At 34.3% G+C, this 15,000-nt stretch overlaps 1 protein-coding gene across 50 annotated transcripts in view; it reads left to right on the top strand.

The window, feature by feature from the left end:
- Positions 1-15,000, top strand: part of svilb (supervillin b) — a 127,114-nt gene that overhangs the window by 79,307 nt on the left and 32,807 nt on the right. For 26 of the 50 annotated variants that reach the window (XM_073930588.1, XM_073930507.1, XM_073930502.1 and 23 more), the window contains 5 exons: positions 1,582-2,074; positions 3,847-3,973; positions 6,634-6,678; positions 10,296-10,376; positions 12,732-12,876. In XM_073930588.1, the coding sequence (XP_073786689.1) occupies positions 1,582-2,074; positions 3,847-3,973; positions 6,634-6,678; positions 10,296-10,376; positions 12,732-12,876 (891 nt within the window). The remainder of the gene's footprint in view (positions 1-1,581; positions 2,075-3,846; positions 3,974-6,633; positions 6,679-10,295; positions 10,377-12,731; positions 12,877-15,000) is intronic. The other 24 variants (XM_073930590.1, XM_073930583.1, XM_073930586.1 and 21 more) reach the window with 2 other exon arrangements.

The following is a 15,000-nucleotide window of genomic DNA, read 5'->3' as shown; positions in this document are numbered from 1 at the left end:
ATTTGTGAAGGGTGAGAGTATATATGCGGAGTACAAAATATAGATGCCATGCAGACTCCTGGGACACAAGAGACTTATATTGCATCTTGCAAAAATTATCATAATAGGTTCCCTTTAAAAGGACTTTAAAAGAGACTCTTTTTGGAAAGATTTGAGTAGATATATACTGTACAGTTAACATCAGAATTAATGAAATTAACTAATTAATTAATTCCCCTCTAAATTTCTGTTTAATGGAAAGAAGATTTTTGCAACACATTTCTAAACATAATAGTTTTAATAACTAATTTCAAATAAAATAAATTGTAAATTCCATTAATCCAAAAGGTCAAGTCATGTAAGTTCATAATTTTACCCTTTTTTTTGAGTACAAAATATTTTAGTCCAGTGTTTTGTAGATGCCATGTCCAATTTGCATGATCTCTTCCCCTTTTCAAAACTCTGATTCTGATATGCTTCTCAACTTAATTATATATATATATACATTTTTTTGAGTAAATAATTAAATAATAAGTAAATAATAATAGAATCGGTAAAAACGATGAGTGCAATCTCGTAGTACAAAAAAACTTAAAAAAATAAAAAATGTAGGGATATAAAGGGATTTAAAGAATGTTTAATTATCAGTTGTGCCAACAAAAACGTTTTTATTATTTCTAGTTTCTTTTGGTCTGTCTGGAAAGAAATATAGTAAATTTTTTAAAGAATACCTTTTATGCTAAAATCACTTTTATAAGTGGTTTAAACACAGTTGTGAGGCAACAGTGTGTGAATATAACCAGCAAATCACCACATTTATATACAGTAAAACATACACATTTTATATCAAAGCCTAAATTGATTAGTTTCAAAGAGTTTAAAATATTTTGTGTATGGGATTTTGAGCTGATTTTTCACATACACGCTTTAGGGACATCAGATATAATCAGGGCCAAAGTGGGACTCTTTTTCAGCCCTAGAGTTTCAAGCCTTAGACCGGCCCACCTCAGTTCACCACTGACTATATCAAAATAAGGTCATTTCCAATTCAGTTTCTAATTACACTATCACGTCTTTTTTTTTTTTTTTTTTTGAGAAAACAGCTGTTTTAGAACTTCAAATGTTCAACAACCCTTACAGTATTATATGTCTTAACAATAAAAATGGAAAAAAAAAATGTTACTCAAAAGAGGATTGAACCCGGGTTGGCGGCGTCATAATCTAACGTGCTAACCACTGTACCACAACAGCTGCTCATTAAATGGCTAAAAATAGATAAAAAGAGTAGAGCTGTAAAAATAATAAAAAAGAAAGCTGTGGTCAAGTAAATAAATAAATTATTTTTAAAAAGTGTGACTGCTGAGAGCAACAGATTCTGGAGCTAGGGACACCGGCCCTCGTGGCCAAAAAACGGACCGGCCCACTGGGAATTCTCCCGGTCCTCCCGATTAGCCAATCTGGGCCTGGATAAAATATGTTTTACATATTGTAAAAAGGCGCATAATTGGTCCCCTATAAAACAGACTTCTTTTAAAAAGACTTGAGTATGTGTATATTACATGTATATTTGTTCTCATGCTGGATCTCTCTGTGTTTCTCCAGATGTCCCAGATCCCAGTGTCCCCGTGAGGGCTTTGAGCAGCACTGCAGCCTCCTCCAGAAGTTCATCACAAACCACACACTCGCTCTCTCACCTCCAGTCATACACTCCTCCACAACCCCAACCCAAACCAGCGCAGCACCCTCAAATCTACACCCGGCCTCAAACGCAACCTTACAGCCCACCGACACCATCACAAACACTCCACCCGGACGTCCATCCAGCGTATCACGATCTTCAACGGCAAACCAGAGTCCCACCGCAGACTCAGCCGAAACCACAGCCTTTCCTTCCGCCTCAATCACATGCATACATTTCTCCTCCGCCCAAAATACCTCCTCAAACCCAGCCCAAACCCCAGTGCTTCATCCCGCCTCAGCCTCAAGAGGAGATCGTGGGGAAATACGGCCCGTCGGGAGCCGCCGTCTCCAAAGAGCCAAAACCAGAGGTGCAGGAAGATCCAGAGGCCATGACATCAATGTCTATCAAAGAAAGGTGTGTTGAAAGTGCATTGATTGAAGTTTCAGGTCAACTGTGATGTTTGAAGATACAGTGCTCAGCATATATCAGTACATCCCTCTCATATCTATATTTTAAATAATTATTTTTAATTCACCTTATTCTTTGTCGACGAGCGGGCGCAGCCATTTCAATCCTTTTGGCTCGAGACTTCCGGTGTCATTCACTTCCATTCATTTTTAGACAGTGAAAACGGCTTGTTTCGCGGTTTAATGTTGCAAACTGATATTTTCTTATTATATTATTCTACTTGGTCTGTATAGTAATGCAAACATTTGTTTGTAGAGCAAGTAGTTTGACCGTTTTCTGCCGTTTATTATTCCTAGTAATTTCTCCCATAGGCGACTGAATCGGAAGTTCTAAAACAATTGCGAAAACAGGCGCACAACCGCATTTTAGAATAAGGTCAGTACAATATAGTTTATTTAATACTGAAGCCAAACGTACCTGTTTTTAAATATGTTCAGTGACTAAAATATTAATTTAATAAGTGAAGTTTAATTTTAAACTACTTTCGAGAGGAGTGCTCATGATTGACCCAGCCAGCCCACATTAGCTCATCATGATTTTCCAATCAAAGGATCCTAAGTCACTATACAGTATATATGCTCATTTTTTTCCTACAACTATCTTCGCCTGGAAGAAACCCCCCTCCTCCCCTTCTTCCACCTTTATCTAGAATGGGCGGCATGGTGACCCAGTGACTAGCTCTTTTGCCTCACAGCAAGAATACCAATGGCGTCGGGTCCTTGCTGGGCCATCTGGAATGTCTTTGCGGAGTTTCCATGTTTTCCCCGTGTCTGCGTGTGTTTCCCCCAGGTTCCCCGGTTTCCTCTCACCGTCCAAATATGCTCTAAATCAGGCGTGACTAACCCTGTTCCTGATTATCGACCTTCCTGCAGATTTCAGTTGCAACCCATATCAAACACACCTGCCTGTAATCATCAAGTGCTGTTCAGGCCCTAATTAATTGGTTCAGGTGTGTTTGATCAGGGCTGGAGCTGAACTTTGCAGGACGGTCGATCTCCAGGAACAGGGTTGAAAACCACTGCTCTAAATTATAGATAAAATAAGCCTAAATGTTTTTTTTTCTAATGTCCTACTCTCAGGAAGTTCACCTCGGCCTCAGCAGCTTAATTTCCCCTCGCCCCATGAAAGGGGGGGAGCCCTGGGCCTGAGGATCCCATGAGCTCAGGGGTCTCTCACGAGACAGCACGCCAAACAAGCTATGTGATAAATCATGAGCTAAGTGTGAACTCTTGAAATGTATTTGTACAATCAATTTATTTAGTTCAAATGCATTTAATATATTACCATGCCATAATACCAAAATAATTCATAAAAAAAAAAGCCAGCAGATGATCGGCATGTTAAAAGCACACTAACAGGCATTTATCTGCATAATAAAGATTCATTAGAGTGTGCTGATGTCTGGATGACTGGAGCTGTTCCCCTTCTGTCTTGTCTTATAAATGAATCTGGGTCATCTCTGCTCTCTGCGAGTCTGATAATGCGGACTGCACTATTTTCAAACTCCCAGCATTCCCTGCAGGCCAAAAGCAAATGGGTGTAGACAGAGAGACTGAGCCGCGACATTATAATATCCGTGATTTCTACAACAAACAGGATCCCTGGAATAAAGTGTCTCAGTTTTATTTTACATTTGAAATACAGTAATAGCGCATGGCTTTTCTCAGTGTGAATGTCTTCAAGATGGAAGGAAGTAGCTAACGTGTTTTGTTTCTCAGGTTAGCCATGTTGAAGAAAAGCGGAGAGGAAGATTGGAAAAACAGAATCAATAAGAAACAGGAAGTTATACAGGAAGTAGCGTCTGCAAGCGAGAAGAGCGGCCCGATATGGGAGGAGCAGAAAAAGGTAAGAAACATCAAACCTGGAAAAGCATCATTTTTTTAGTAGTGCTGGGAAATTATCACGATTAATCACATCCAAAATAAAAGTTTGTTTTGACATAATATACAGTGTGGGAGGCTACTCCGAGCTCCTAAGTCCTCCCGGGGAGGATCATCCTCCCATTCAACATGTCATGTCTTTTTTTTTTCTTCTGGGAAATATATTCTAAATGAGCTGTAGACATGAAATTAAACCAGATTTTGTTAAAATCACAAACAATACAAACATCAAAACAAAATATAAAAATAATCTGAAAAAATTATGTGTAATAACAGTAAAACTACAGAAGTAGAAAACACTGAACTACTGAAAACGGCAGCTTAAAGACGCCTCTCATATGGAGAATGAAGTCACATGAATTGTTCGGGTGTCATTTTTTTTTACGGACTTCAACAGGGTGTAAAAGTATTGGTAGTTCTGTGGGTCTCGTCTATCAAATCTAATCTTTAATTTGTATTTTCTATTGGATTCAAGTTAGGTGATTGGCTGAGCCATTCTACAGCTTGATTTTCTTTGAATGCATTTCAGAGAAATTTAGTTTCCTTGGCTGTGTTTTGGATCAATGTCTAGCTGAAATGTTCACCCTGGTATTATCTTCATTGTAAAGTTAAGTAGACGCTGACAACAGGGAGTAAGGATACAAACGCAGGTTTATTAAGAATGATCGGGCAAGCAACGGTCAACACAGGGGCTAACAGATGTATTAGGGATGCACGATATATCGGCGGCCATATTGTAATCCATCGATAAATGCTATTTTTTAGATTATCGTTATCGATTTGATGTTTAAATTAGGCCGATATCTTTGAGCCGATAAATTACATTATTGTACAGAACTGCCTGCCTCACACATGCATGGGCGGAACTTGTTCAGACTTGTCCAGTGCACTATAATGGAGCTCTCCTCACAGTCACATTGTTTATTCCTTCAAAGTCCGTCCTTTCGTCATTTAGCATTGCTGTGCGTTAATAACTCAGTAAGTAACCATGTTTCTTATCATAGTAGATATGTTTGATTGAGTGCCATTGTGCATTTTGCTTTAAATCGCCTCAGGAGAAATATTACATGTGTAAACATAATAATAGTAATTTACATAATAAAAGTCATTTACTGTATTTACTGTACGGTTAAGTAATAAATAGTGCAGGGGTCAATAACCTTTTTTAACCAAAGAGCCATTTTTTGTCACTTTTAGTTTGATATATTCAAAATCTGATAATTTACTATTAATATTAATAATAAAATAAAACATTTCAATAACGGTTACTGTATTTAGATTTCAGGAAAAAATCAGTATTTTTAAAGTACGTCTCCTAAAGTTTTCATCTGGAATATTAGCGTATAGTTTATAATTCCATGCGTTATGTTTTTATGTATTTTTTATGTGTTCTTATCTGCATCTTTGGTTCCAGTCAGATGTTATTTAGACCTTTAGAGATTTTACTTAGTTTTTCTAATTATTAAATTTCTGCGTGTTGCATTTTACAAAATGTTTAAGCAAAAATTGCATTATATTACTAAGACATGATCAGGATGAGTTACAAATCAAATTAATCAGTATTTTTATTTTGGATATATTTAATAAAGCTCATAGGTGGCATGAATCCATTTAAGTGCATAAAAGCAATACTGTACTAAGCGTAGTAATACAAAGCAGAATGGATTCATGCTTTTATGTCATTTACACCAATAGTTGGCCATAAATGTGTTGAATATGATGCATTTAAACTTAAATTTAAATGGAGACATGAGAATGATGGTTTTGACCAAATGGAAGCACATGTAGAATATGTAAAAGCTCAATTGAATCCATATGGACTTTTAATATGAGAGAAAATAGTAGTAAATTTCATAGGCCCTATTCACATTTCTGGGTTTCTCAGTAGCTGAAGTCGTCATAGTTGGGTAAACTTAGAGCGCAGTGAATGGGAGAGTGCAACAAATATATATTTTTTAAATCCTTTTTGCTGAAATAATAAAAGAAAAAACTCCACGATGGTGTCATCAAGACTTTCAGAAAAAGGAAAATATTAGTGTCTAATAACGGCAGCCAGAAGAGAGAACTATGTTAAATTTACTGTCCTGCCCTCATAGTGCTGCAGTACAAACACCTGGCAAAAGCAGTATTTATTTATTTATTTTTATTGTTTACTTGATATACTAAATACATAAATGCATATAAATCTACATATGTTTGTTTTAAATTAAAATATTAAAACCTTTTAAGGATTTAAGATTATGGTGACGATTAAACACGCCTTACTTTGTGAAAAGGGTCCATTTTTAGGTGAGCTACACTTCATCAAATCTGTGAATAAGATGTTTTTTTTCTGATTTGCGAATAGTAACACATTCCTTTACTCTCACAGGCAGAGCTGTGAATTGACTGCCTAATGTTTTAAAGCCTGCACTTTATTCAATCTGATGACTCATTTCACAAGCGCGCTATAGTAAATTGCATGGCGTTCGTCTTTTCAGACCCTGTGTAATTTCCAGTGTTTTAAATAGCAGCTACTGTGTTTCTGAGCTATTGTGAAACTCTCGATTCAGCAAGTACAAAGGTTAAAAGTGTTTTTAGGTCTTGGTATTTTAGACCCACTCATGCTGCATCTTCTGTGTGTAGGATGAGACGTTTACCCGTGAGTTCAAGTCATCTGAGCAGCTCTGGGTAAGCACTAGCATCAGAGATGGTCCAGTTTGGCTTTAGCTGTAAGCTTATTGGCTGACCTGCTAGTGCGAGCTGCATTTTGATTGGCTGTTTCTTGAAGCACTAATCCTGCTTTGCTGCTCACTTTTTACTTATTTGGGTATTTTGCACACGTTAGATAAACTAACAATCAGTAATGTTATCATAACCTTTAAAAATCTTTCATTTCAAGATCTACTACACTCAAAAAATGATTTCTGTTGGTTGTTCAAACTACTCAATTAAAACGAGCTGAATCAACACCATTCTCAAGGGTTTTTTTGGGACAGTTTATTTGTTTTATGTTCAATCTACTTAAATTTGTAAGGACAATTAAGTTAATTTAATCGATTTGTGTTGGGACAACATCAATGTTTTATGTGGAAGCCAGCAATTTTTTTTGCAGTGTATTTATTTTTAAAATGAGAAGCTGTACCTGTTAAAATTAGTTAAACCACTGTAACCTAACATGAATAAACAATGTTTTTTTTTGTCTAGCATTACAGTAAGTTACCTTATTGTAGAGCATTTTAGTTTGCTTCTCTTAAAAACTGCTGCTGAATTGTTTGGAAAAATGTTATTATAGATTAATGAATAGTAGAATCTGCATGTAACTGTAACTCGTATTCAAAGTCAAAATCTAATGTTATGAAGGAAACATCTTGTCGTTATAGATGGACTTGATCAGTTTTTTCTTTAACTAATGAGAGAACACGTAACCTTAAGTTAGAGATAAAATACATCCAGGCTGTTGTCTTTATTCTGCAAAACAACCACCTGGATGTTCTTTATCCTGCTTATTACATGGCTACTTGCCACAAAACATAAAAATAATTGTTTATTAATTCTTTAATAAATAATCACAAAAATAGCTGAATGAAGCATAAACTAACATACGTACAGTATTTTTCAGTCACAAGATGGTGTCAAACATTAAAAAACAAAACCGGTTGTTGTCTGGGAATAACATACCCGGGTTGTCTTAACTGACCAATCAAGTGTTCCAGAGAGCTGTGTAATAATCCCAGTTGTAATAACAACTCCTTAAACTAATAACACAGACTCACCTGCGAACTTTAAATCATCTTGGTTGTCAGTGAATAGGTTTACATCCAAGTTTACACACATGCATATCTCCCTTAATATTCTCTTCGCTCTTGTGGTCTAAAACTCAATTGCTGCTGTTGTATATTTTACAACTACAAAAAAATTTTTTAAAGAGAAACATTCAATAAAACATTAAATCTAATCTGAAATTCCGGAAGTAGAAATACTAAATCAGTATTTTATTATTAATACACACTAATCATATTAAGTGTATAGAGTGTATAGTTAATATTTATAGTTACATTCAGGGCTTGACATTGCCCAAATGCGGGTAGATTTCAGCTCTGCTGGGTTAGATAGCCGCTCCCACTAGCCACTTTGGCTGGTTGGAAATAATTTTTAAACTGTATTTTTTTTTTGTTTTTTAAAACAGGGTTCGACAATAGGGATGGCCCAATATGCGTGCAAATGTGATCTTAGAATCCAGAAGCCGCACGACTGACAAAAATAACTGGGTTCGCGCAAGCAAAAGAAAACATTACTCGTGAGCACAGGTGATGTGATGCGCACGACTGTTAAAAATTGTTCACGTTCCAGTTTACTTGCGCATAGCTACCGCGCCTAAAGGAAACACAACTGGTGCGATCTGTTCTCTTTGAAATAGACAAGACAAAAAGCGATGATCGTGCACCCACAGTCTTGCTGCTTTCAAGAGCTCAAAATTGAAAAATATATAAATATCCTTTTGTAAGCAGCAGCAGTCACTGCTTTCGTTTGAATTATTCTTTAAACAGATTAGTAACAGGCCTAATATTAACCGTGTGTACGTGAACAGCCTTTCATTATCACACACGGTATGTTTTTACCTGCTTTCTTTTGCTCACAGTTATTTTTGTTAATATAGTTTAATTATCATCCTTTACACTAACATTGCTTTAATATGAGATTAACTCACCATTTATGTGTAGTAACTGCTGATTTGGGACCTTTAGCCAGGACAGATTTCTGAGCATATTTTAGATACATGACAATAGATCTTTTTAAATGTCAATTAAAAAAAAAAAAAAGAAAATCTTTGCTGAATAAAAAATACATGTATGCAGTTATATTTAGCTGGTTTTGACACATTTAAAATGTGAGGGCTAAGAAATAATTATTTCTTTTTGGCGTGGTCAGAGATAAATTTGATAAATCCTTAATTTTGAGCCCTAAAAAAGTCATGTGAAATAAAAACTAATTGTAATGCAACACAACCCATTTGCTCATGCACAGTTAGCAAGCTCATACACAACAGACACAAGAAGTGTAATGAATGAGAAGTCATGTGGACATAAAACACAACATCTAAATTAAGTCATTTTAGCATGTCAAAGTCACATTTATTCATATAAAATATATTTTCCAAACAACAAAAGAGTGGCTAGTGAAAATGCTAAGTGGCTAGTAACATTGGGAATCTACTAGCCACAGTGGCTGGTGATCAAAAAGGTTAATGTCAAGCCCTGGTTATATTTCATTATTTTTTAATTTTAGTTTGTGTTGGTGTTTGTTCCCAAATATTTAAACAAGTACTAGTAGTTTATAACAAATAATGAAGTGTTTTTGAAATTTACTATAGTAAAATGTATTCTGTATTTATTTACATATTTCCATCTCTTTGTTAATAAATGTAACCGTAGTATATACTGTACTCTACTTTAATACCATACTTTAATACTACTATAATTTATTTACTACAGTAAATAGTGGTGTGTTAATAAAACATTGAATTAAATATGACATTTTGGAAGTTTAAATACAAAATCAGTATTTTATCATTAAAACACTCTAATCATATTTAGTGTATAAAGTATATAGTTAATATTTACCTTTCAGGTTATTATTTTTTATGTTTCTACCAATGTTGGTGTGTGCATGTTATCAAATGGAAAAAATACTATAGTCATTTATAGTATAGTGTTTTGATCCATACTAAAGTGTATTGTACTGTATATATTACTGTAGTAAACTGATAATATATACTACGCTTTAGCTTTTACTACAGTAAACTGTGGCATTTGTACTATAATATAGCATATAGTTGTAGAAAGCTATATTATTGGCTAATTTGTTTATTACTTTAGTTGTTTTGTTATTATAGAAAGTATGTAATTACCACGGCATATTAATTCAAGTACTTTACTATAGTATTGTTTAAAAATACTCTACTGTAGTATTTTATTTAATATTTTTGTATTTGTATTTACCGGATATTGATGCCGCTTCTCAATATATGTTCATGTTTGTAAAGCGCTTTGAGTTGCATGTATGTAGGAAAAGTGTTATACAAATAAAAATTATTATTATTATTATTTACTATAAATTGCTATAGTATTTTTCATGTGGGTTAGTTGCCAAATGAGTCTAAGAGCAAAACCATCTTTTCCTCGTTCATTCTTCATTTCTATTCTTTCTGTTCCCTTACTTCACCCTTTAATCATTGTTTCTCGCTCTTTCATATTCACTCTTTTGTTTTCTGTTTGCTTTGTTTCCTCCTTTTTTTCTGTCTATAGGAGCCTGTCTTTTCTTCCACCTATTCTCCTCCTCCTCTTCCATCCACCCCAAAATGCCAATATGTCGAGCATCAAGGTCAGGTAAGAGAGAGCTTGTGTGCATTTTGGAGCCATTTCATTCCTAACACGTTTCTGTTTTATATGAAATATGTGCTTTACTGATTATTCAAAGTCATTTTCTGCTTATGGACACTTATAGATGTGTGTGTTTGTCTTGAATGTTGATCGGTTTAAAATAAAATAGTTTTGTCTAGCAAATAGCTGCTTTTTTGAAAATGTTTTTATTCATTGATGTCACCATATTCATAATTATAAGGTCTCCCACAAAAAAAAAAAAAAAAAACGGAGAAATGTGACAACATATTGTTAAGGTTAAAAATTAAATTATAATAAAATAATCAAATAAGATCAAAACGGGGGTTTTCGGTTTGAGCATGCACATATTTTTACAGAGGCAAAACATTCACAGATGCAGAGGAGAAAGACAGTGACTATGTTTACATGGACATTAGTAATCAAAGTATTTGCCAAATAATTCATTTGTCGACTTTAACTGCAGTTTGGCACTTTCACTTTCATTCTGGAGCATTTCATTCATGCCGCCTGTGACAAACCAGATATTAGATGCTAGGAGGTTTGATTAAGGTGTTTAGATGTTTATACTCGGAAAGCTGCTTTTACAGCGGATCTTTCAGCCCATAATATTGCAGTGACATACTGTAAACTTAGGGTGCTTTCACACCTAGACTTTTGTTTCGGAACCTGTCTCGTTTGGCCAGTAGCGCGGTTTGTTTGGCATATGTAAATCCAGCAATTGCGCTCAGATCCGCTCCAAATCAGTCGGTCCGAGATCACCTGAATGAGGTGGTCTTGGTTCGATTAAAACTAACTTCGATTGTAGTGGCGTCTCTCTGCCGTCTGAACACTGTAACAGGTAAAAACAGTCTTCAAAGCTATCATGCATATTAATGAAGTTGCACCTCATACACAATAAAGTCTTTCTCATGAATTAATTCTTCATACTCAAACCCGCCGGTACAGATATCCAGTCAACATGCTGGGATTCACGCTATAATCTAATCGCGTGACATAGCTTCAAAAATTAGTTTCAAACTGGAAGAACGAATTTACTCGAAATAACGCATAAACGACCAATTTTTTACTTTTTTGAGAAATATATGTGAAATATATGTGTCCTAATGTTATTTATAGCAGCATGAGACACATATATGACTGTCAACATCTCAAAAAATGTGTTTTGGTTTTTTGTAACCTTTTACATTTTTAAGTTAATTTATTTTTTAAAGCCCTTTTGTACATTTTCTGGAAATGTACCTAGAAAATCAGTAACAGTAACATTCAATGTAGAAATCAGTAACACCGACTAAAATTATGTAATATGCATTAATATGAATAGGTATGGACTTGACGCATTTCTACCTCAATACAGCAGTGTTCAAATGTCTGGTTTCATTTAGTTAATAAATAATTCTACCTCTTTTATTAGTTTGTGTCATTTACTTTTTTAAGTTCCTCTGAATGATTGTTGAAAATGCTTTACTCAGGGAAAGTGTATGCATTGAAAGGGTTGGTGGAATAAATATAATTTAAATGCAAATTGCAACACAGGCTCATTGGAAAAATGTGCCCTGGAGTATATTTTTGAGAAGCAAGAAATATGTGCTTGTGGGTACATATGTCCGCATTTTGATTAAAACAAAAGCTACGAGGTGGGACTGTTGACTGCATGCCACTATATGGATGACTTTTCCGGCTTGAGTTTGTGCAGTAGCTCACCACAAAATCCACCAGACTAGGAAGGTGGACCAATGTTTGAGTTCAGCGAAGGACGGTTTCAGAAACAAGGAAAAACAAAACCCATTGCCTTTTCTCTTCTAGTTGTTTTTGAAAACATTATTGGTTGGGTTTAAGGAATGGGGTGTGTGGGTCAGTTGATATCTTGCTGATATAAAATGCACAACGACAAGCCAACCGGCTTCTCTCACGGATGCATGCAAGAAGGATGTTAATATTTACAGAAATGTATGCAGTGCCATCCAGTGAATTTCGGCACAAATGCGAAAAGTTGCCCCTGTAACGTATTTGAGATTGTCAAAAATGTACATGACGCCCTCTAGTGGATTTGTGGAAACTAAAACTGCAAGACAACACTCCATGGTACAATACACATTTGTCGATTCTCAAAAATGTAGCCCTGGGCACATATTTCAGTGCAGTTTGAGTGACGATTATTGCATTTTTAGTGGAAAGCTTTTAACATGCACAGTGAAGTCATCTTTAAATTTATTGTGAAAGATTTTGATTTTGATTAAACCATATGCATTGCGGATGACATGGTCTCTTCATTTGGTGTTTTCTGTTTTCTAAATGAATGAGTGTGATCTATAACTGTAAAATCTGTGTTTGCATGATCAGAAACTTGAAGAGGGTGAGGGTCAGATGTCCATTGAAGAGAGGAAGCAGATGATCTCCACCCGAGAGGAGGCGTGGCAGTGCACAGGAAAGGGCGTGGCCAATGACTCTGCACAGTACACTGTGGCTGCCAGGATGGTGAAAAAAGGTGAGATCATGCAAACAAATGCTTTATTATTAGATACAATTATTAAATACTTGGTTATTGAGCACAGAAAAAGGAAACTTGATATTTGTATAGCTAAATCAATTCACAAATGAGCAGTTTAAACTGACAAAGTTAATTTAAATATTGCATTTGTTTGACAATTTACACAAAATCATGTATTACATGGTGGCTGCTTTGACTTCATTCATTCATTCATTCATTCATTCATTCATTTTCTTGTCGGCTTAGTCCCTTTATTAATCCAGGGTCGCCACAGCTGAATGAACCTCCAACTTATCCAGCAAGTTTTTACGCAGCCCATCTCTGGGAAACATCCACACACACATTCACACACACTCATACAGTATGGACAATTTAGCCTACCCAATTCACCTGTACCACATGTCTTTGGACTGTGGGGGAAACCGGAGCAACCTGAAGAAAACCAACGCGAACTCAGGGAGAACATGCAAACTCCACACAGAAACGCCAGCTGAGCCGAGGTTCGACCAAGTGACCTTCTTGCAGTGAGACGACAGCACTACCTACTGCGCCACTGCGTTGCCCACTGATTTAAAATTAATATAAATAATTACTTTTTAATTTACTTTTATGTTGTTACTGACTAATTCCAGTTATTCCATGTAGAGATGCATTGTATTAAAACATCCTTTAAAAACTCATATTTTCATCTTTCCAAAAAATATCAATGAATTTAGTAAATTAATAGGTAAAAGCATCAAAACGATAATGCTATATATACTGTTTTAAATATATTTTTAAATAATAATAATAATTATAATTTTTTTAAATAATAATGCATACTATTATTATTTTTAAAAGGGCTATGCATGCTCTTGTATTTAATACTAAAGCTATAATATTATTATAATACTAATATATTATGATAAATAATTACACTTATAATACATAACGTTCTTGTTATTTAAATATAATCTAATGTTTAATGCTTACTGTTGTTATTATTACAAAATCTACACTATAATACAAACCATTTGTAGGTAAAAACATTATGATTACTTTGCATATGTATTTTATATTGAAATATAAACGATTATATTATATGCTATTCTTATCAGTAAAACTATGCACACTCTTTTGTTTAAGAAAAAGCTATAATAATACTGTTCTTCTTATTATAATCATGATTATAAAACATAATGTTCTTATTAGTTAAAGATACCAAATCTGTAATACTTTTATTATTAAAAAATCTACTCTATAATAAAGCCATTTATATTATATAATGTAAAACGTTATTATTACTGTGTGTATTTATCATATAACAAAAGCTAAACTCTTATATTATTTACCATTCTAAAAAAAAGCTATAAAAAAGCTATAAAAAGCTATAATGTAATTATAATGATGTTCTTAATAAAGATAATCAAATCTGTAATACCCGCTGTTATTAAATAATAAATCAACACTATTATACAAGCTGTTTTTATAAAAAAAATGTAAAACTGTGCATATGTATTAAATAAAAAAAGAAACTATTATATTACATACTATTCTTATCATAAAATCTATCAAACTATGCACAATCTTGTATTTAATCATAAGCTATAATGTTTCTCATATTATTATAAATAATCACAATTATAATACACAATGTTCCTATTAGTTAAAAACAATCTAAATCTGTGATGCTTGCAGTTATTAATAAATCTACACTATAATACAAACCATTTTTATTTAACTTTTTCTTTATAATTACTTGTTTATTGGTTTTAATAAACATAAAAACAAACAAAAGCAAAAAAAAAGGACAAAATCAAGGATGGCAGTAAATTCAAGTATAGTAATAAAGTTGCTACCGTGTCTCAGTGGTTAGCACCGTCGCCTCACAGCAAGAAGGTCGTTGGTTCAAGTCCCGGCTGGGCCAGTTGGCATTTCTGTGTAAAGTTTGCTTGTTCTCCCTAAAAAAGGAAACATGTACTGGATAAGTTGGCAGTTCATTCCGCTGTGGCGACCCCTGATAAATGAGGGACTAAGCTGAAGAAAAATGAATGAATGATAAAAATTACAAACCATTTTCTTAAAAAAAAGCAAAACATTATTATTACTTTGCATATTTGTTATATATCAAAATCTAAACTA

Source organism: Danio rerio, chromosome 2, assembly GCF_049306965.1.
Source record: "Danio rerio strain Tuebingen ecotype United States chromosome 2, GRCz12tu, whole genome shotgun sequence".
NCBI lineage: Eukaryota > Metazoa > Chordata > Actinopteri > Cypriniformes > Danionidae > Danio > Danio rerio.
This window is presented reverse-complemented; position numbering and strand designations above follow the sequence as displayed.